Below are 19,777 nucleotides of genomic sequence, written 5' to 3'. Positions count from 1 at the left end.
CGAAGGCGCTCAGTGATGGCCGCTCTTCACCAGTCGTTGGCGATAACTAGCTTACATGTATACATTTGAATTCAGTCAATTACTTTGTATTACTCAGAGCTTTACATATCTATGGATTGCAACCTGTTTTTAGAGTAGTACTGTTTCTACTGCAGCTGCTGATGTGGCAATCCAGTTTCAATCATCTAAAGTGTCATCTTATAATATCTGGTAACTTAAGTGTTACCCTACGAAAACCAGTTTCCTAATTTATCATTATATTTCAGAGAATTTGGTTGCTATTACACAGTAAAATGTATTTAAGAAACTTATAAACTATTAAACGTAATGGGTATATCCAGTTATTAATTAGTATTCATTAAACTTAAAATAAACTTTCCCTCAGGTGAAAATAGCTAGACTCCCAGCACTGGAACTCAAACCAAGATCGTTCGGCAGTCGCTGCTCGCGTATATTTCGCATTGGTTATTAGTGTTTTGGCGTCGTTATATTGTCGTTTTCCTTCGCTGATAAGAGCCGCTCTCGCACACCAACGCGCGTGGAGCACACACAGATACTCACCTGTGGTAGCTGATTGAGTTTTGGCTTTTCGGCTTTTTGGCGGTGCGATCTCGGCCCGATTGCTCCGGTTGACAACGGTGCGCGCTCTGGGGTCACAAGTCCACCTATCGAATTTCTTCGACACTCCATAATTGGCGTATACGTAATACGTAATAAACATGCCCGCGTCGCCGTCGCCGTCGCTTTCCTCATTTCGGCTTTATTCTGTGGCAATGGCAACGCGTTCTGAAACAAAAGCGAGCTCTATGCACGAACTGCATTATCGGGCCAGTTTGCAATGCCTATATATTCACAACGGATCCCTCAATAGGCGGTTTGACTTGTTAAGGCTCTTTGTGGCTGCTCGTGAATCAGAGCTACTTCGCCGATTAGCTTCCTTGTTCGCTGCTCATCGATCCCTTGTGGTTAATTAACATTCGCGAAGCACTCATTTCATTTACCACTGTATTTGTAGAACAAAGCGGTTGGATTTGAAGTTCTGAAGGGTATCAGGTTAATTATTGATTATATTTTGTCAATCTCTAAGAAAGAAAACTTCCATTTCATTTATTGATTGCTATTTTTTGTCCAACAAAGTTTCATATCCAGTTTTATATAATATCATCTCAATACTGCAGTTTTATTTGAATGTTATTCCCAATCTAGTAGTCAACGTAATTTGAATGAAGTGCTTGTTACAATTAAAAACAGGTCCATGGCAGTAAACTAACTTGAACTTGAGTGTTTGCTGACCTTTAACTGTTTTATTAAATAATAGTTACTAGACATTACCTAATATCCAGGGGCTCTGGATTAACCATGTCATATCCAACCAGTACCGAACAATCTATGTGTTTTCACTTTTCATTTCCGAATTCTAAACTGTTCCACTTCGCATTCCCCTTCCGCAGCTATTCGACTTCATTGATAAGTGCTTATTTAGTTATTATCGTATTAATTGCTCCATCAAACGAACCCCGAACCGACAGTCCGACTCCACTATATGATTCAATCCTCTGGCGGACTTTGGCCCTGCTCGACGCGGACTAAACAAAAGCCGATTGATATAGTAAGTATTGCATTGTATTGTATTGTAAGTATGTTCCCAAGCCAATAATGGAGAACAGAGCAAAGTGTAGAAATCTAGAAAACGTCACGGCTTTATCAAGTGCCACTGGTGACCGAGCAGTGTGATCACCAGCTGCTGGTTGGACATGAACTTCGGTCTAAGCTGGTTCTGGGGATTAAAAAAAGTGGCAAATACTCGATGACTGGAGAAGTGCGAACCGAGACTATAAATAACAATTTACATAAGTGCTCGATAAGTTTAAATATTGACCACATCTACAATCTGCACGCCCTCGTACGCCGAGCAAACGATAAGATTACGATTTATGATCGTTCGCGCCATATAACAGCTATAGGAAATCGTAAATAAGACGCATGGAAGCTCATCACTCCTGGGACTACAAAATCAAGGCATTCGCTCGATTTCCTTGTTTCACCTAATCGCACTCTACATTGTTGGATTATTTACGGGTATCATACATCTAAGCTGGTAGAAATCTGGGCGCTTCCATATGATACCACTTATCATGCCCATTTATATGTAGCTCCTCCTAAACATGAAGATAGTCTATCCAAGCAAAGTCCACATTTCGGGGGCTTCTTGAATGGTCTTTTTGTGGGTGATTTCCTTCAGTTTTGGTGCAATAAATCTTCTACGTAGCACCCGCATCCCAATAACTGATAACCATGGGTAATGCGCGTGCCTCGCAGCGATAAGACATGATCTTTGGCAAAATCTAAGGAATCTCATCGGAAGTGGTTTATTCCGCTGTTTTGATGATACGCTACTTTTCACTCTTTTGTAGCGCTTTTTATGAATAAGTGTGTATGGTTTTAGCTTTGAGAAAGTAAATAACGAAAGTAAAAGCGGAATCATGTACAAGAAATTACTGCCTCGGCTTAGTTTAAAGGACTGTGTCAGGTTTTTTTAGATGAAGTTTTCTAAGTTTTAGAGAAGTAGTACTTCAACTTTCAGCTAGCCAGTCTTCTGCTCCCGAGATTACTACGAAAATGGGAAGAACCACCTGAATACTCACCCAAATACGATCTCCCCCCAAGCCGCATCGCTTTGCCAGACTTGAAAGTCCTCCGATGAATGCTAAACAAATTTCTCACACACCTGAAATTTTGCTCAACCGGATCGAAGGCCATAATGGTAACGGTTCAGCAAGATACAGGCGCGAATGAAATATGCCGCCAAAGGACTTGGACACAGCGAGGATATATGAATATATCACCAAGTAGTTTTTACTAGCACTGGAACTACGTGTGCCACTGGAACCGAGACCGCAACTTTTCCCGGCCACGCTCGGATTCGAACTGATGGCCAGAAGTCAGCGCCAGTCTGTAGGTAGCCACTTGTGATCAACCCGGACCCGGGCGACCCATCTAACTATGTGAAAGCGCATTAGAACTGAAGAATCGACTCGACTCGACGCAGAACAAAAGGAAGCGCTGACAATGCCGGCTGCCTGGTTGGCTGAGTGCCTCGGTTGGGGTTGGCTGGCTGGTAATGGCAATGGGACTGGAACTGGGACTGCTGGACAGACCGAACGGACGGGACCGGCTGACTGGCCGAATGGGTGGGTGGGTCACTAGCACCACTTGCAACAGCGGCGCATGCTTTCTAAACGCCACCATTATCTAGTCGCTTGTTGTTGTTTTTGTCGTTGTTGTGGGACGCACCTTACTAATACTTACTAATACAAATAGCCAAGTGGAAGCGGAGCGACAGCTGACACCATCGGCGAACGCGCCTTTTTAACGAGCGACCAGCGCGACCCCACCTAGTATCACCCGACCCGGAGTGATTACATAGAGCCCAGATGGAATTGGAATTGGAATCGGCAGTGGCGACGGAGACGGAGATGCCACTGCCCTCGAGGTCCACATGACGTGTGCTCGCCCAGAAACTGAACTCGCACCTATAGCAACCGCGGGATCCTGGCATATATCCTGCCATTTATACGCACCTCGAAATAAATGGGTTAATGACTTGGCAAATGCATTTCCTAATTAAAATTGGGTCCCACGAGCAGGTTGGAGTTAAAAAAAAAAGAGTAATTGAATAACCCACTTTTAGAAGCAGAAATCCTCCTATCAGCTATGGGCTAAAAATATAGCTATTTAGTCAAGAAATTATTAACTAGAATCAGTTTAAGTGAATAACACTTTTACATATAAAACTTGCTTGTTATTTGCACTTCATTAAAAAGAATATTGTATTTAGACATTATTTGTATTTCAATCAATTTCAATCCGAACAAAGAATGAAATCTTCTCTGAAACTTCACAAAGTAGATCATTCTGCTTAAAAGGCATACACATTATGAAATCTAAAACATTGGTGAAGATTATTTTTTAAGATTATTTTTTTTAAGATTATTTTATCTAAAATATATATGTGAAAGCCATCCATTGTAGTAAGAGATTAGATGAATGAATTGCTCTAAATTAAATTTAATAGAGTATAAGCCTTAATCAACAAGGAGTCACAGGATAATACGCAATGGGAACTCCTTGTCCATTGTTATGTATCCACGACTCGTTGCGCTGTAACACACCTTGTTCCAAAGCCAATCCCTAAAACCCAATGTACATGGAAGTAGTCCTTCCGCACCCACTCCCCTTTCCATACGCGCGCCACTTTTCGCGCCCCACATGTTGCCCTTTTCCAACCACATTATGTCCTTTGATGGCACACAGGACTTCAAGGTGCGATGAATGGCTACGGGGATGATCCGGTCGTTAAAAGGGCGCGTCTCCCATTAAGACTTCGAAACTCGCATAACTAAATGTCAGCCAAAGTGGGATTGGCCCATGGAACATAGATATAGTCCAGACATTTCGGCTAAGCAGTGTATTATCGCTAATTAAAAGACAAAACTTTTTGATTTGCCAAAAATTGTATTTTCAAATTAAAATATATATTTAACAACATTATTGTACAAATAAAATACCTCATTAAACATATGTTAAACTATGAACTCATAATAAGGACAGTATATGTATGTATGGCCACTAAAGTCGTTCCGAAAATCCCCTACAAGCACATCGGAACACTGGGCGTGCTCAAATCGCCGACCATTGGTCAGCCAAAGACTCCTATCTACAGATGGCATTACATAACAAACCGATCCAAAACGGCGGGGCCAACCCATCCGCAGTCGCATCTGCCTTTTGTTTTGCCATACATTAAAATCTAGGTGAGGGTGTGTTGGCCGTTCAACAAAATTTAGTATCAATGAGCATGCCGCCCGGCCATTTGGATTGTATGGTTAATTCAAATGCAACTGTTTAATTAAATTCAGCTCCACCCGCAACGATTTGTTTGCACATAATTAAGTCAACTAATTGGATGCCAGTTTTAGTATCAATTAGCTTCAGGTCGTGACTTTATGCCTAACATATTGATTTAACATCTTAAGCTACGCCAAAACAGGTGGTTCCTCTGATTCTTTTGATTCCGGTTTGATTTGCGGCTGTCCCAGCGACATAGGTAATCGATCACCCCACCTACTCACTTTTGCACAGGAATAGGCAGACCTGAAGAGAAAATACAATTCATTAAAAGGAGCTCAAAAGGCATCCGTGGTTCCACTTACTTTCCGTGCTTGGACTTCGTGAAGATGACCTCTTGGAGATTGCCCTCTTCTGTGCAGAGCCGACAGATGGCATGCTTCGACCTCACCAAGGTCGGACGCACAATGCGCGGCCAGGAGCTAGAGCTATCGGTTTGGGAATCCTTCTTCAGGATGGCATAACTGTAGAGGGAGGTGTGGCGGTCCGCCAATGAGTCGCTACCCAAACGCAGGGGAGCATAGGAGATGGGAAAATTGCAGGGCGTGCGATCAGCCAGATCTCGAAGTCGTGGGCAGACCATGTCATGTGGACACTTAGAGTATATAAAAGTTAGATTATTACCTATACATCGCGAATTCGAAACTTACCGGTGCCACTGTGTGACCTTCCTGTTCCTGTTCCAACAAAAATTGCCTAGCCTCGTTGACTAACTCGCTGCCACGACGCGTTCCCTCCTCCACAATGACCATGTAGCCATCGCACTTCCGCCACAGATTCCGCAGAACATCCTCCCGCTGCTCTTTGTTCTCCAACTCAAAAAGCGTGTGAGAAATAATTACCAGATCATAATTGGTTTCGATGCCGGGAAGGAACTGTCGATAGAATACATTGCGCAGGGCTATTTGCTTGTTCTCATGGCCATCGCGCAGTATGAGATCAGATATCTCGTTCATCTCCCTGGACCTGTCCACGTTGTAGTACTCGAAAATGTGTTCGCGCCACAGTTCGCTGGCCACCCACATGCCAGTTCCAATGCCGGATCCGAAGTCAAAGTAGCTGCGCGGCCGAAACTCTTCATCCCGCTGCGCCAGCTCCGTGAGGACGCGCTTCAACACGGCGTACTCCTGGGCACCACGAGCTATGGCGTACACCAGAGACTCGTATGCACCATATTCGATCCGCTTCCAGGCGTAGATACGCTGGCTCAGCCTCTTGTTGATCTCCAGATCCCGCTTGCGCCTCCAGCGCTCCGCCTCGTCTTCGTCGAGATTAGCTAGGCGATCCAGAGGCATCTTCGCATTGACCTCGTCGATAATGATTCGTTTCTTGTTCTCAATCTCATCCTGCGTGGGCGGCGGATGACGGGATTTGATGTAGGCATTAAGCTGCTGACCATCATGGATTAGTTTCTTAACGGGATGATCCCCCACGATGCGCTTTAGAGTATCATTCAAATGTTTTGGCAGCTCCACATGATTGGGCCTCACTACTCCTGGATGTTTCCTGGGCTTTAGGGTGGCTTGTTCCAGGGCAGAGATCACAGCTGGCTCCACATCCACGGCAATCTTGCTGGTGAATCGGTGCAGTCGTGGCACCAGACTTCTCGTTGTGAAATTCAGTGAAAAATTCATATCAAATTCTAATTAGTCTAGTAATATGTAACCGAGAAATCAAAACAAATGAGAGCCACACGAGTTTACCGGCGATTTGCCAGTGCTGTAAAAGGTTCCCATACAATCAGCTGACGGTGCTGCCAGACGCCTTGCTTTAAGCGCAAATGCGGTTATATTAATAGCATCTTGTTTCATTTTATGTTAAAATTGGCAAAAATATCTACTATTTAAATAATTAGGCTACACGTAAATTTAAAATAATTTTTATTACAGAATATGAAATAGTTAAAATTGCAATAAGTCAAGAAAACGAATCTGAATCGAACAAAATGGGTGCTATAACCTTGACCTCCACTGTGTGCTTGCACCGTTTCGAAAATCTGAAAACAAACTTGGCATCAGCACAATGTTGTAACTAATAAATTTATAAAATAATGGAAGAATACGAAGCACAAGTGAGCAAAGGTGATATCATAAGGTCCCAACTATTTTTATGAAAATACTTGCATCAAACAGTTGCTCGTTGTGGAGCAGGCATTGGAAAATGCCGCGGATGAGGCGCAACGCCAGGATCTTTTGGCCCTAAAAAACAATCTGCAGGAGCTATTGGCCCTCACCCGGGACACAGGAGATGAAGCACCCACCGATGAATTACCTCAGCAAGGCGACGACCTGGACGACGAGCTGCAGCGGCTCAAAAGCGAACTTAGTGACCTAGAGGCGGTGGGCTCCTCACAGACCGCGTTGGATGAAGAGCGGCAGCTGGCGGATTTGCGGACCAAGTACACTGCCATGGTGGGCGAGAAGTGCTCCGCTCCACACGAGCACAGTTGGGGCACTTGCTACCACAATGCCCTCATCTGCGGAGTGGACGACGAGGTGGTTATGAACAGCGATGGCGTCTTGGATGCTCGACTAAGGGTTCTCTTTACGAATCCTACGCATCGAGAAATGCTGCCCTGCTCCTATTACCTCGAAGGCGAGTGCCGCTTTGATGAGACCAAGTGTCGCTTTTCCCACGGCGCCCTTGTCCCCGGTAGCTCAATTAGAAAATACAATCCACCAGATTTCCACAAACTCTCTCGCAGTCGTCCAGTTTTTGCCCTACTACCGGATCGATTGTGGCATCGAGGTCGTGTCCTTTGTGTAAATTTCGTAGAGCAGGTATGCCGCGTGCGCTTGGATGGGCAGGATCACAAGGAGCGGGAACGTGACTTTAAGTTCGAAGAACTGTATCCACTTACCACCGACCAAGAAGAGGATGACGAACTCTCCAGCGATGACAGCAACTCCAGCATGAACGACGGCAGCAGTGACGAGGCGGAGTCCGATATGGATGATCTGGAGGAAGCTAGAAGAGCCCGCATGGTCGAGTTGAGTTTGTTTACCTTTAAGCCGACGGAACGGCTGGGCGCCTGGGAGGAGTTCACACGGGTATGTTGAGCAGATTACAATTCAGAAACTTAAATCCCTCTAAATACTATCCCACACAGGGCATCGGCTCCAAGCTTATGGAGAAAATGGGCTACATCCATGGTACCGGTCTCGGCTCAGATGGAAGGGGAATCGTCACTCCCGTAAGCGCCCAGATACTTCCCCAGGGTCGTTCGCTAGATGCCTGCATGGAGCTACGTGAGGCCGCCAACGGAGACAAGGATTATTTTAGCGTGGAACGAAAGCTGAAGCGTGCCCAGCGACGTCAGCGAAAAGCGGATGAGAAGGCCTACGTCCGTGAATCGCAACGTGTGAATGTCTTTACATTTTTAAACGACAGTGTTTTGGGACCTGGAGAAAGCAGCCAGCAAGGCGAGCAGGTGGCCAAAAAGGTTAAGACCAACGAGCTACAGCAGCACTCAACCAAAACGCTTAACGTAGAAACAGTGCGTATTGCTGATGAAATCCGTCGAAAGCAAAGAGATATAGCCAAGGTAAAACAGTCCCTGGACCGCAATTCTGGAGATGCACAGCTTCAGAAGCGATTACAAGTGCAGATGCAAAGCCACAAACAGGAGCTGGCCACGCTGCAGGCACAGGAACGCAGTTTGAGCAAGGAACAGCAGACGCGTAAGAGCAAGAATAAAATGTTTGAGTTTTAATAATGACTGTTTTAAAAAATTAAATGGGGGTAACGTGGGTGTAGAGTATCCGAAAAAAAGGTTTTGTAAATATTTTTAAAATTATTATTCTAGATACATACAAAATTTAACATGATTGTTTACGAAAACCTATTTATCTACGCACAATTAAATACTACCGAAGGATCCCGCCGTAATTATGGCCGTCATGTACTGCTCCAGTAGAGCCTGCGCCAGATGAGCGCCGTGCTCTACGGCCAGCGAATAGGCGGTGTCACCGTCCTCATTGGTGGTGCTCAGATCCAGATCCTTGGCCAGAAGTTCGTTGCAAGTATGCGGATGATTGCCGGCCGCTGCGTACATAAGCGCCGTGCTCCCAACGATGTCCATGTGGCCCGAATCCGCGCCGTGTTCCAGCAAGAAGCGGACGATTTCGTTATGCCCACCGGCGGCAGCTAGTAGTAGCGGGCTAATCAGATCTGGGGCCATTTCATTCACATTGGCACCAGCCGCGACAAGGAGCTGCACGGAAACCAGTTGCCCGTAGGAAGCTGCCCAATGGAGGGCCGTGAAACCATGTGCATCCTTATAATCAATGTCCTGCTGACGCGCTCCTTCAGCTGTCACCTGCTCCTCCGTAATCTCGCCTTGGCCAGCGCGTTCGTGAAAGGAAAGCGAAACTTCAACGGGGCAAAAGGTGGCCTCCGTGTTGCCGCGCTGCAAGTTGGTCAACACGGTGGACTGGGGGCGGTACGGCAGGAAGGCGCTCTTCCGCTTGGCGTCCAGCACCAGCATGGAGGTGGGCGCCGACCGCACGCCCTCATCATCGTCGGAATTCGCGTTATTTTGGAGTGTGTTAGCTGGCGCCACCATTTGTTTTGGTTTTGTTCACCTTTTATACCCTCTACTTGAAGGGAAATGAGGGTATAATAGCTCGAGCTAAATTATATAGCAGTTAATGGTATGCCTTCTGTATATAACAATTATCAAATCAATCAAAATTCACTTTCTTTTAAAATGTCTGTTTTTTTTTTTAAATACATAATTATTTATTTTACTACTTCTATCAACATTAATTTAGAAAATACCAGGGCATCAAATAGTCGGTGCACCGATTTCAAATTGCTGTAGTGTTTTCTGTAATGTGGTAAACGGCATTAACTTGCAACTCCAGCACGGTCACACTCGATTGGTTTGTTTTTATTTTCTCGTTTCAAAGCTTAATTTGCGTTTAATTATGTAAATATATTTACCCGATTTGTTAGCACTGTGTTTGTGTGTTTCGTAACAGGTTTTGCGACGCGGCGCAGTTGTTTTTTGGCCAATACTTCCCTGCACCTGTTGCGCCTTGCCAATTTGTTTTCAGTGCAAACCTGCGTTTGGCCTTTTTTATGCCCTTTCGTTGTACGTTTCCACTTCCCCGAATTAATTGCGTCGAAACATCACCAAGATGGGCAACACGAGTTCCAAGGGCGAGTCGGACGCCAGTGAGCCACCCCTGGACGGGGGAAAGCCGCACAAGCAACATCAGCAGCACAAGTCCAGCGATGCCTCCCACAACGGAGTCACTGACGTGGGCGGCAGCCACAACAGCCTAAAGGTGACGCAGGCGCAGGGCTCAATGACCAGGTCGGCATCTGGGGCGGATGTCACTGAGAAGTACCTCACCCAGCTGGTGCCAGTGGAGAAGCTGGCCGAGATCCTCAGGGAGCAGACATCGTCCAAACTGGGCATTAATGGCATTGTGGCAGATGTCTTTGTGGTGAGTAATTTACTGATAACACCGAGCCCACTCATAAAAAAACAACACCTCTTTCGGCAGTCACAAGTCTTTCCGCAGTATACCGACCTGGGACAGCGGCTGTTCAACCTGATGCACTCCAACTCCAAGGCCACAACGAAACATCTAGGAGCCGTAGCTTTCCGGCAGCAATGCGAACGCTTTTTGGGCATCATGGATGATGCGAAGACGCTGGAGTGCTACATCAAGATGTACGCCCAGGAGGAGAATCCGGACCTAATTGACAAGACGGGAGTGACGCGATTGCTCCTCATCTGCTACACCATTGCCATGCAGCACTCGGGCAACGCTGTGCTGTGCCCGGCCATCAACCGCACGTTCGGTTCGGTGACCAAGTCCATTTTTCTATGCCACGACAGTATGAGTCTGGGCTACGTTTGCCGCTGGTTCGAGCAGAACCTGATGCGGTTGGTACTCCTAGTGCACAAGTACTGTGTGCACACGTTGTCAACCGCTTATCGTGGTCTAGAGCAGCAGAACCAGTCCTGCGGCATTGAGTTGCAAACTCCGGTGCTTGAACAACGCAATCCCTTCACAGATGCCACCGACTACAGTGGTGGTGGCGGAAGGGACGAGGACTCGCTGATGCCGCTCTCGCAAGCCTGGCTGCTAGCTGGAGCTCTGCCGCCACTCTACTCCAAGCCCCAAACTATAACTCCGACGGCAACGAAAGGAAACAACAACGTCAGCGCCTCCACAGCGGTACAGATTTTCAAGGACAAACTGTCGATGATGCCGTCACACTGGACGCTGCTGTACAACTCCAATGAGCACGGCGTGGGAGCCAACCGGTTTCTGCACCACGTCCTCGGCTACCGGGGTCCAACACTGGTCCTGCTGCACACAAAGGATGGACAGACATACTGCGTGGCCTCACCCAGTGAGTGGAAGGAAACGCATCTGTTCGTGGGCGGCGAGGGCAGCTGTGTTATCCAGCTTCTGCCCAAGTGGGTAGCGAAATGGTGGAGATATATAATCCTTATTAACAGAATTTTTTAAAGGTTTGAGATACTGGAAAAAAAGTCCAACATTCTTTACCTAAACACCAGCATACGCGGCTATCCGAAGGGCTTACGTGCCGGCGCTGATCCGCGAAAACCCATTATAGCAGTCGATGAGCATTTTGAGAATATGGACTGCAAGGGACTGGCGGCTGGACTTATGTCGATAGAGGTAAAACGATCAAGCACCTTTAGAAGACCCGCTTTCTTTTCGACACAGTGAAAAGCTATTATCAAAATCAAATAGAAACCCTGAGATGGTTTTGATTTTAGTGAATTCTTATTGAGTAACCGGAAAGTAAACGGGTTCCATTATATACATACCTCATTTGAAAAACCCACTAATAGAAAATGGAATCAATCATTCAAACCAAAATAAGCCAACCTGTCAATATGTCGAGTATTTCTCTGTACTTTAATCGCATTCATGTACAATAAGCCTTACTCAACAGGGTATATGTTATATATGTGTATATGCATATATATAGTGTAAATTTCATAGACGTATATCGTTATAAACGGCATAATCTCCAGTCTAAGCTGTTAAAAACAGCACACTTGTGGCTCCAAATGGCCAGGTGTGCTCTAGCGATGTATTTAAACTAAGTCTACGATTCTCCTTAGCCAACAACAGTCAACCAACAACAAGAACTACACGTTGCTTCCCATCTTCTCTTCCATCTTATCCGCAGGTGTGGGGCTGCGGGGACAAAACATCACGCGAAGTGCAATTGGACATCAAGAAGTGGCAGATCAAGGAGGCCGAGCGACAGCGGACCGTGAAGCTCACGGCCGCCGACTGGATGGACCATCCCGATCGATATCTCCTCGAGCTGGGCGGCAGACAGAACTACAACAATTGATCGCAGCTGCTGCGCGTATATGTATTCTAAAAGCAATAGGAATGTCATTCGCTTTGAGGGGCATGCCACGCCGAAATTTACTGGGATTTGCTATAGTTATGCACTCGCAGCACGAGAAGTAATCACTGGACTGAATTTGTTTTTAATTGATGTTGATTGATATTCGGTTTACTTGTTTTCTTTCTATAATCAGTGTTTAGTATTCGATTTGATTTATGTTCGTAAAGTGAATTCCGTGAATGCCTTTAAATGTACTTCGTTCTACTGTGTATCCATGTATATGTCAGACATTGTCTCCGTTTTCGTCAATTTTTTCCTTTAAGTTTTCTGTTTTTTATTTCTGTATCCTTGTTCAAATGTAAAAAGCAAGTATTATGAAAAGACATAGGAATCGAAGTGCTTAAACAAATATTTCAATAAATGTTACAAATAAAATGAACACAAATTTTCTACTTGCTAGCGTGGAATGCAGATCTCATCATCATTTTATCTCATATCACCAAACTAGATGAACCTAAATGATAGCATAAAACCATGTTTATCTTGAAACTCGGTAATACAATTAGGGGATTAATCAGCAACAAAATTTAAATTTCTTATCACATATACAACGTGCGTCAACCAACGAGCCCGACAAATTTTCAAGAATACATAAACAAAATGGAATGATATGCAATGTTAGTACAAATGGGTGCAGTAGCATGTAAATAATACAAATTGTAAAAGATAAAAACATAAAAGGCGGTTTCGGATATTTCCCAATATTATATTATTGATGTGTATATTAGTTTTACAATAAGAATTTCTATTTAAATACAAGCTACGCCCTTTTCTGACCGGCGGCAGTCACAAAATTCACAATCGGCTCAGGCATGTTTTTAATTAACTACTATGCCACACAAAAGTGGGGGACCTAACTATGCGGGGCCACCTAGCAGGGATGTATAGAGTAAAAATATCGTTTCGGGAAGGTCTGTTTAAACAACTAGCACATAAAAAGTAGTTACAAAATATCTGACCCCTATTTAATGATGATTCTTTGGGCTAAGGGATGTGTGGATTTGCTTGTGCGCGCTATCGGGAAAAGCGATTACAGTGTTGCCGATTTAAAATAAGTTGCTTTCGCGATGAAAACTAAGGCCACAATTCAAATGCCCCATTTAATGGGCCGCTAGAAAGTGTTCGTTTCATGAGTATTCTATGCCTAGCACAAATCAAGATCTGGGAAAACAATAAATATAAGCATAGCATATAACTGATAAAGGTTTTAAGGTCAGCGCGTCTAGGTGATGTACTCTCGATCGCGGCGTCGCCGCGTCGTGGAGGCAATAAAGACCACTGGGTGCACACCAGCACCGTCATCTTCAACGTCTCCATCCTCTCCGTCCACGTCTAAGTCACCGTCCTCAGCGTCATTATCCCCGCCCGTTGAGTTTGACCACTCGGACGCCGACTGGTTGCTGCCAGTGGCACTAAACTTTAGGCTGCTTGACATGCCAAACGAAACGGATAGCGAGGCGCTAAGTGACGAGGCATTCAACTGCTGGCTCACGTCCACGCCATCTTCGTCCTCGAAAGCGTCGTCAATGTGCGGGTGCTGATGATGCTGGTACTGATATTGTTGGTAGCGGTGTCACCTGCCTGCCCCCGCGCCCAAAAGCAGCGCATAATCATCGTTGGACTCGGGAATAGGCGCTGCTGCTGAGGCAGCACCAGGGGGCAGGCGTAGGAAACTGCCACCGACGCCAGCACCCGCACCCGGATCTCTTTCACGCTCGCGAAGATGCAATGTATCGCGTTGACGGGTCGACGGCTGAGAGCCCGCCGCTCCCGGCAAGTGTAGTTGTTGTTGTTGGTAGTTGCTATTGCTACTGTTCCCATCGTCGGCCTCGCCTGCTAAAGGAAATCGAGATTGGGAGTGAGTAGGTTGACTTTCGGGCAGTGTGTTCAGCTTGCCATCATACACAGGCACTATCAGGCGACTGGATGTTGCACCATACATGTTACCTGATTGCGACGAGTTGCCCGGCAGCTGCTGATCTTGCCGCTTGCTGATCAGATACTCGGACTCACTACTGGAGCGACGAGGACTGCGTGCCAGCGGCTGGTATGTGCTGCGTCCCTGGAAGCGACGACTCAGTGAGCTGCCCACGACGCCCAGATGCTCGGTGACATCCTCCTGCATGTCGGATATGTCCATCATGGAGAGGAAAGCGCGACACCAGCTGTGATTCGGGTTGTTCCAGTACTGCGGCGAGTTGATGTGGAAAGGGTGGTGCGGGAAGCTGTAGATGTGAGCCACGGCAGCGATAAACATTTCAATGCAGATGAGGAAGTTCTGGTGGGCGATAGCAAAAATATACATTTTTTAATTGGTTTTCGGAAACTTTCACTTTGGTTTCATTTTTGTTTTGCCAATTTTGGAAGGGAGAAAGTAAGACTTAATAAAAACTCCTCGTCACCAGATTTAAACGTCCAATGGGCTGTTTCCGGTTCCAAGATCCGGATAGTTAACCACTCACCTGAAGCAGGGAAGCCAGGTTGGTGTCCCCCGCATCCGAACCAAAGATGTCCTTAATAATGTTATAATATACCAGTACGTTGAGTAGCACTCCTTGGCTGCGGTAAAGTATGATATTCTTAGCAAGTCTTACAAGGCTCATGAGGTACTTACAAAAAGGAGAAGAACACCACAGCTTTGATGCACAGAAATTTGGGAATTGGCTTCATTGGTTTGAGGTCTTCCTTGTTTGCACGGTAAAATAGCACTAGGCAGTACATGGCCACGAACTGGGAGATATTATTGACCACCACAATGTAGGGGAAGGCCACGTTGCCCGCGAACTCGCCCTCGCCGTAGACGCCGCATAGCTCGCAGATGCTGCGAAATTCCGATTAGAGTTGGGTGTAAAGCGTAAAGGACATCCCGACACTCACACAGAGATAAAGGTGGTGATAGGGCGCACGACCGTATACTGGAGGATCCCGTGCTTGCAGTTGTGGATGAATTCACGACCCATCACCCACGGCCGCATGCAGCACAGGGGGAAAAAGTGCGGCACCTGCGGCTTGTACTCCATTGTGGCCTCCAGGTCCATGCCGAGATTCAAATAGTTGAGCAGGTACACCATGAAGTTGTAGATGACGTACGCCTCGTAGCACTCGCGCAGTGAGTCCACGTAGATGGAGTGCTTCGGAAAGAAAAGGCCGATCCACTGCAAGTCAATAGAGAGTATTAGGTTTCTTGTGGTCTCCAATTCCAATTTCGATGCTGACATCGGTGGCCCACTTACCGCGTTCAAGGCGTAGATAGGCACCATCCACAATATGCGGATTATGTGTTTCTGCAGTATGGGCTTAGTAAAATGAATGACGTGTTGGATGATATGCCAAATGGACACGGGCACTGCGGACAGCACAAACAGTCCGCCGATGAGAATGAGCTGGTCGTTGCGCTGGAAGCCATCCTTCACGGAGTTCACAATCAGCAGCGGCACCACGATGATAGCGAATATGACATAGGTGACAATAAGCAGCGGGCGTATCCAGATGCGCCACTCTTCGAAGAAGCGTCTTATGTCCAGGCCGCACATCTTGTCTTCTTGTTTACTGGTGCGCTGCTTGGGAATGCTTCTTGAAATGAGTTCACCGGGGTACCTAATATCCGGGTCTCGTTGATTCGTTGACGTCGACGCCGCCGCCCCGAATTCTGTTTTCACTTGGCTTTCCGCTTTCCTCCGCTCCGATCCGCTCTTCTCCGCCAGATATTCTCTCACAGAAGATTACAGGACTCGGCGGTGGCACCCACGCTGGAGGCGCATTTTCAGCGATTTCCTGCTAGCAGAGCAAGTGCTTCAGTCCACTGGTTTTGGTCCTATTGGCAATAAAATCGCGGGTTTGTTGCCCTTCTTTTGTGAGGAATCCAATCTGTGGGTCGGGTGCCTACGTCTAATTGGTGTGACCAGCCTAAGGGAAATCCAAAATACCGATAACTTCCTCCGGTAAGACTAGCTCCCGGTTTGATAAATATTTTTTTAATTTTACTGCTTATTTAATTTGTTTTGTTACAAAGTTTAAACGCTATCAGTAAAAAAATTACCTACATTAAAAAAGGAATGTCAAAAATGATTTTAATTTCTTTGTTGCTGCCGAAAAATATCAAAATTTTCCCATGAGATAAGAAGGGAAATTTCAAGGGCTGCAGAGTAAAAACCGAAATATATATATTTTTTAAGAATTTTAAAATTATAAAAAAAAACCAAAGGAATAAAGAAGTTATCTCAAAACCGGCGTAGTTTGTAGTTTTGTATTGAAAATTAAAACATTTCTTAAATATTGCAAAAAAATTATAAGATGGCTTGTTTGCGAAGTAAATTCAATATAATATAGTACTACATGCATTTTATTTATTTATTTGTTTAAAATATCAGTTATGTACATTTACGTTAAGTTTTGAATAATTTCTCCCGAAATGGGATAAAAGGATTTACAATTGTTTGAGGACGATAAAGAAGCTTGAAAAGCGATTTGTTTTCTTTTGTTATGGATTTATTAAACAAATATTCTTAGATTATTTGTTTTATTTGGATTTACGATGTCAGAATGTTCTCTTAACATTTATACGTTGATAACTTAAGATGTTCCGTGTACTTCCAAGGCTGTCTTTTGGTTTACAGTACGGCGGAATGGCTCTTACACTATTTGCCTTGCCCCTGGTAGTCATTTTCATATACACAATATCGGATTATGTTAAAAGTAATTAAAAAGTATTTGTATTATAAAAAACAGATATTGCCAGTGCAGGCTAATTGTTGTGATGATGCAGAAAGAGGATAGCGTCGATATGACTGCCGGTTAGCATGAATCGCTTGTTGAAGTCGTATATTTGGTCTCGCAGAGCCTTCTTGAAGCTGAGTGTCACCACGCCGGGCACACTGTGATACAGACTAGCCAGATCGCGCAGCGTTCCATAAATGTGACCCATCTTGAGCCACCACTCGATGGGCGACTCATCCAGCTGGACGACCACCTCGTTGCGGTATCGCTTAAGATCAGATTCCACGCTGCTGTCCGCATCCCTCTTCGGAGGACTAGGAATCTCATTACTGTCAAACAGCAGTTTCAGACCTACGGGGAGTTCTATTTAGTCCAAGTCCGATTATTTAAAAAGGTGTACTTACCCAACTTCTTTGGGGCACTGCTGTCCACTACTCTTGGTTCTGACTTAATAGCCACCGAGCTGGAGGTGGCTGCCACTTCGTTGGATTCCCCTTCTCCCGCCCCACCAAAATTCATGTTATACTTAAGGGTCAGCATACGAACGGTTCGGTTCAGGTCGTCAATGGTGGTCAGGCGGTGAAAGCGCGGGTCCAACAGTGCAGCAGCGGTCAAATTGTCATTGGCAATGACGTGGCCCTGTAGGACACTGGAAATAGTGCGCTTCACATTCATCATTAAGGGATCGTCCTGCTCGGCAATGCCCAACTTCTTGATAAGAATCTTTGAGGTGATTGGCGAAAGCATGCTGCACAAGGGGATATCTTCGCCACGCAGTGTGTCCAAAGCAATCTAAAAGATTTGACCCAATAAGACAAGTGCTTAAAAGTTGCAGTTAGTTTGATGGCTTACCACCAGAGCACTTAGTGCCTCCGTCACCGTCTTGGCTGATATCACCAGGTGATCCATGTCCTCCGACCAAGAGATGGACTCGGCAAAGAACTTCAATGTTTCGTACAGTGTCCAGGGGAAGTGCTCGTTGTACGTGGGCATTGGCACCTCAGACACCTTGGAGGCAATCTCCGATGAATGACGCTGCATGAGGTCTTTCACCTGCTCCATTAGCGTGGCCACCTCTTCAAGCTCGAAGACACGACGCAAACATTTGTCAATTACCGAAACGTAGCACAGCGCAATGGGGATATCTGCAAAAAAAAAGTACATTTTTAGAAAAAGGACGTCTAACAAGATATAGTCTTATATATATTTCTATAAGACATGTTTTTAAATAGCACTACAGAATAATTTGGCCCTGCTGCGCCACTTACTTTTCTCTCGCAGATAGGTGTGCAGGAGGTCCTCTTCCTCATCGTAGTTTATGATGGCCAGTGTGCAGTTGGCCAAGTAGAAGTCAGTTAGCAGATCGTCAAAGACAATGTAATCGTTGTACTCCACGGTGGCGTACAGCATACCGCGAACTGACTGCGTCTCCTCGTCCAGATAGTGATGGAAAATGCTGAGGAATCGACGCTGCTCGACGTTCACCCACATCTCAAAGGCAAGGGAGAAGGGCTTATCGGAGGTGAACTCGCGTGTGATTTCGCCAATTTCCAGAAACTTGGAGGCGTGCATCTCGTTGATCAGCGAATCGATCTTGTCTGGCTCGGGCATGGGTGCCGAGTTGCCTAGGACCTGTCGCAGAAATTCGCTGAAACCAGCATCGTACAGAGAGTCCACATTGCGCAAATCCTTAATCACTATGTCCGTAAGGGCTTCGGCCAGATTGGTGATGTTCGCCACGGCAGCATAGCCGCCTTCCTCGTGCTTGATGGATCGCCCGTGGATCAGTGCAGTCGAGGGAGTGGCCACTTTACGCTTGCGTCCGTACTTTGGTTCCACAACCAGGCGCTCCTCCTCCTCTACCAGATTATCAGCCTCGTCGTAGGTGTACGGCACCATGGTCTCGTACAGCATGGTTTGTGAGGAGGCATCCTCCTCCGCCTGCATGGCCGCAGTTGCCACGGCTGCTTCGTCCAATTCCTCATCAGAGCCGTTGTCGTGGTTCCGGTTATTGATGAACTCTAGCTTGACCCGCCGCGAGGAGACATTTCGCTTAGACAGCGGTGGATGGGTCACATTGCGCGGCGTCTTGCGCGGCGGCACATGAATGTCGTGCTCCTGGCACAGATCTTTGAACAGATCTTTGTGCCGGTGCTGGAGATGGGCCCGCAAATTGGTGGTGTTGCCGTGGTTGGTCAGCACCTTGTGACACTTAATGCAGACGACGTTCTGCTTGGTGATCACCTCGTTGTTGTCATTTGAGGGGAATCCAAAGTAGCGCCAGTAGACGCTCTTCATCTTGGGCGAGTACAGTTTGGAAAAATTTAGCTGCGACACATCTTCGTACTTCAGCTCGCCAATGGCCACCGGCGACGCGGGTACCTCTTCGCTCATCTTGTCTTCTGTGGGAGATTGGGATCGGGATCTTTGTTTGTTTTGATTTAGATTCGACAACGATTGCTGGGCCCAATGCGGGAATTAGCGCGCAATTTCTCGATTATAGATAGACGGTTCAATAGTCAATAGTTTTTTATCTGTATCAGAAGTACAGTTTAGAGTTGCCACGCGACACGCCGTCAATCGATAAGGCAATAAAACGTTGCTAAATGCTCGAAATGCACTCTCAATTATTAAAGATTATTTTTACAGACTGCTAAAATATGAGCGTCACTGCTTTTTATTTTCAATACGTCTGACTGTCGTAAAAAATGCGATTTGTTAAGTATTCTCGCTAACA

At 45.9% G+C, this 19,777-nt stretch overlaps 6 protein-coding genes across 10 annotated transcripts; 2 read left to right on the top strand and 4 right to left on the bottom strand.

The window, feature by feature from the left end:
- Window positions 1–4,586: 4,586 nt before the first annotated feature.
- On the bottom strand, window positions 4,587–6,634 carry LOC122611698 (methyltransferase-like protein 17, mitochondrial). Its single transcript, XM_043784968.1, has 3 exons — window positions 5,559–6,634; window positions 5,214–5,503; window positions 4,587–5,154 (listed from the first exon to the last, which is right to left on the bottom strand). The coding sequence occupies exons 1-3, from the start codon at window positions 6,540–6,542 to the stop codon at window positions 5,037–5,039; spliced, it is 1,392 nt and encodes a 463-aa protein (XP_043640903.1). The 5' UTR covers window positions 6,543–6,634; the 3' UTR covers window positions 4,587–5,036.
- Window positions 6,635–6,831: 197 nt separating this feature from the next.
- LOC122611697 (zinc finger CCCH-type with G patch domain-containing protein) lies at window positions 6,832–8,623 on the top strand. Its single transcript, XM_043784966.1, has 3 exons — window positions 6,832–6,979; window positions 7,041–7,958; window positions 8,018–8,623. Exons 1-3 carry the CDS (start codon window positions 6,959–6,961, stop codon window positions 8,618–8,620), a joined length of 1,542 nt encoding a protein of 513 aa, XP_043640901.1. The 5' UTR covers window positions 6,832–6,958; the 3' UTR covers window positions 8,621–8,623.
- A 67-nt stretch (window positions 8,624–8,690) lies between these two features.
- Window positions 8,691–9,623, bottom strand: LOC122611699 (DNA-binding protein RFXANK). Its single transcript, XM_043784969.1, has one exon. The coding sequence runs from the start codon at window positions 9,470–9,472 to the stop codon at window positions 8,768–8,770; it is 705 nt and encodes a 234-aa protein (XP_043640904.1). The 5' UTR covers window positions 9,473–9,623; the 3' UTR covers window positions 8,691–8,767.
- Window positions 9,624–9,749: 126 nt separating this feature from the next.
- On the top strand, window positions 9,750–12,855 carry LOC122611696. 2 transcript variants are annotated; one of them, XM_043784964.1, is made up of 5 exons: window positions 9,750–9,791; window positions 9,891–10,361; window positions 10,422–11,347; window positions 11,402–11,573; window positions 12,094–12,855. In XM_043784964.1, the coding sequence occupies exons 2-5, from the start codon at window positions 10,050–10,052 to the stop codon at window positions 12,262–12,264; spliced, it is 1,581 nt and encodes a 526-aa protein (XP_043640899.1). In that variant the 5' UTR covers window positions 9,750–9,791; window positions 9,891–10,049; the 3' UTR covers window positions 12,265–12,855. The 2 variants fall into 2 exon arrangements, with proteins under 2 accessions (XP_043640899.1, XP_043640900.1); XM_043784965.1 differs by having other exon boundaries at window positions 9,774–9,791; window positions 9,865–10,361.
- Window positions 12,856–13,384: 529 nt separating this feature from the next.
- LOC122611694 (transmembrane protein 184C) lies at window positions 13,385–16,311 on the bottom strand. Of its 4 annotated transcripts, none has more exons than XM_043784961.1 (6): window positions 15,558–16,310; window positions 15,202–15,479; window positions 14,939–15,145; window positions 14,787–14,883; window positions 14,221–14,602; window positions 13,385–14,157 (listed from the first exon to the last, which is right to left on the bottom strand). In XM_043784961.1, exons 1-6 carry the CDS (start codon window positions 15,855–15,857, stop codon window positions 13,898–13,900), a joined length of 1,524 nt encoding a protein of 507 aa, XP_043640896.1. In that variant the 5' UTR covers window positions 15,858–16,310; the 3' UTR covers window positions 13,385–13,897. The 4 variants fall into 4 exon arrangements, with proteins under 4 accessions (XP_043640896.1, XP_043640898.1, XP_043640897.1 ...); XM_043784963.1 differs by having other exon boundaries at window positions 14,272–14,602; window positions 15,558–16,306; XM_043784962.1 differs by having other exon boundaries at window positions 13,385–14,160; window positions 14,272–14,602; window positions 15,558–16,304.
- A 458-nt stretch (window positions 16,312–16,769) lies between these two features.
- On the bottom strand, window positions 16,770–19,764 carry LOC122611940. Its single transcript, XM_043785366.1, has 4 exons — window positions 18,309–19,764; window positions 17,893–18,185; window positions 17,445–17,832; window positions 16,770–17,391 (listed from the first exon to the last, which is right to left on the bottom strand). The coding sequence occupies exons 1-4, from the start codon at window positions 19,432–19,434 to the stop codon at window positions 17,069–17,071; spliced, it is 2,130 nt and encodes a 709-aa protein (XP_043641301.1). The 5' UTR covers window positions 19,435–19,764; the 3' UTR covers window positions 16,770–17,068.
- Between the last annotated feature and the right edge of the window lie 13 nt (window positions 19,765–19,777).

Source organism: Drosophila teissieri, chromosome 2L, assembly GCF_016746235.2.
Source record: "Drosophila teissieri strain GT53w chromosome 2L, Prin_Dtei_1.1, whole genome shotgun sequence".
NCBI lineage: Eukaryota > Metazoa > Arthropoda > Insecta > Diptera > Drosophilidae > Drosophila > Drosophila teissieri.
Note: the sequence above shows the minus strand (reverse complement) of the source record. Positions and strands in the feature narration are given on the sequence as shown.

Bases quoted from the DNA above. Each gene is read 5' to 3' on its own strand.
- LOC122611698 (XM_043784968.1), bottom strand. From the start codon at position 6,542: ATGAATTTTTCACTGAATTTCACAACGAGAAGTCTGGTGCCACGACTG. The intron at 5,504-5,558 runs GTAAGTTTCGAA...ATATACTCTAAG, and splicing joins AAGGTCACACAGTGGCACCG to TGTCCACATGACATGGTCTG. The intron at 5,155-5,213 runs GTAAGTGGAACC...TTTTCTCTTCAG, and splicing joins ACGAAGTCCAAGCACGGAAA to GTCTGCCTATTCCTGTGCAA.
- LOC122611697 (XM_043784966.1), top strand. From the start codon at position 6,959: ATGGAAGAATACGAAGCACAA. The intron at 6,980-7,040 runs GTGAGCAAAGGT...TGCATCAAACAG, and splicing joins TGGAAGAATACGAAGCACAA to TTGCTCGTTGTGGAGCAGGC. The intron at 7,959-8,017 runs GTATGTTGAGCA...TATCCCACACAG, and splicing joins CCTGGGAGGAGTTCACACGG to GGCATCGGCTCCAAGCTTAT.
- LOC122611699 (XM_043784969.1), bottom strand. From the start codon at position 9,472: ATGGTGGCGCCAGCTAACACACTCCAAAATAACGCGAATTCCGACGAT.
- LOC122611696 (XM_043784964.1), top strand. From the start codon at position 10,050: ATGGGCAACACGAGTTCCAAGGGCGAGTCGGACGCCAGTGAGCCACCC. The intron at 11,348-11,401 runs GTGGGTAGCGAA...AATTTTTTAAAG, and splicing joins GTTATCCAGCTTCTGCCCAA to GTTTGAGATACTGGAAAAAA. The intron at 11,574-12,093 runs GTAAAACGATCA...TCTTATCCGCAG, and splicing joins CTGGACTTATGTCGATAGAG to GTGTGGGGCTGCGGGGACAA.
- LOC122611694 (XM_043784960.1), bottom strand. From the start codon at position 15,857: ATGTGCGGCCTGGACATAAGACGCTTCTTCGAAGAGTGGCGCATCTGG. The intron at 15,146-15,201 runs GTGAGTGTCGGG...GGAATTTCGCAG, and splicing joins ATCACCACCTTTATCTCTGT to CATCTGCGAGCTATGCGGCG. The intron at 14,884-14,938 runs GTAAGTACCTCA...ACTTTACCGCAG, and splicing joins GTGGTGTTCTTCTCCTTTTT to CCAAGGAGTGCTACTCAACG.
- LOC122611940 (XM_043785366.1), bottom strand. From the start codon at position 19,434: ATGAGCGAAGAGGTACCCGCGTCGCCGGTGGCCATTGGCGAGCTGAAG. The intron at 18,186-18,308 runs GTAAGTGGCGCA...TTTTTTTTGCAG, and splicing joins CACCTATCTGCGAGAGAAAA to ATATCCCCATTGCGCTGTGC. The intron at 17,392-17,444 runs GTAAGTACACCT...AACTCCCCGTAG, and splicing joins CAGTGCCCCAAAGAAGTTGG to GTCTGAAACTGCTGTTTGAC.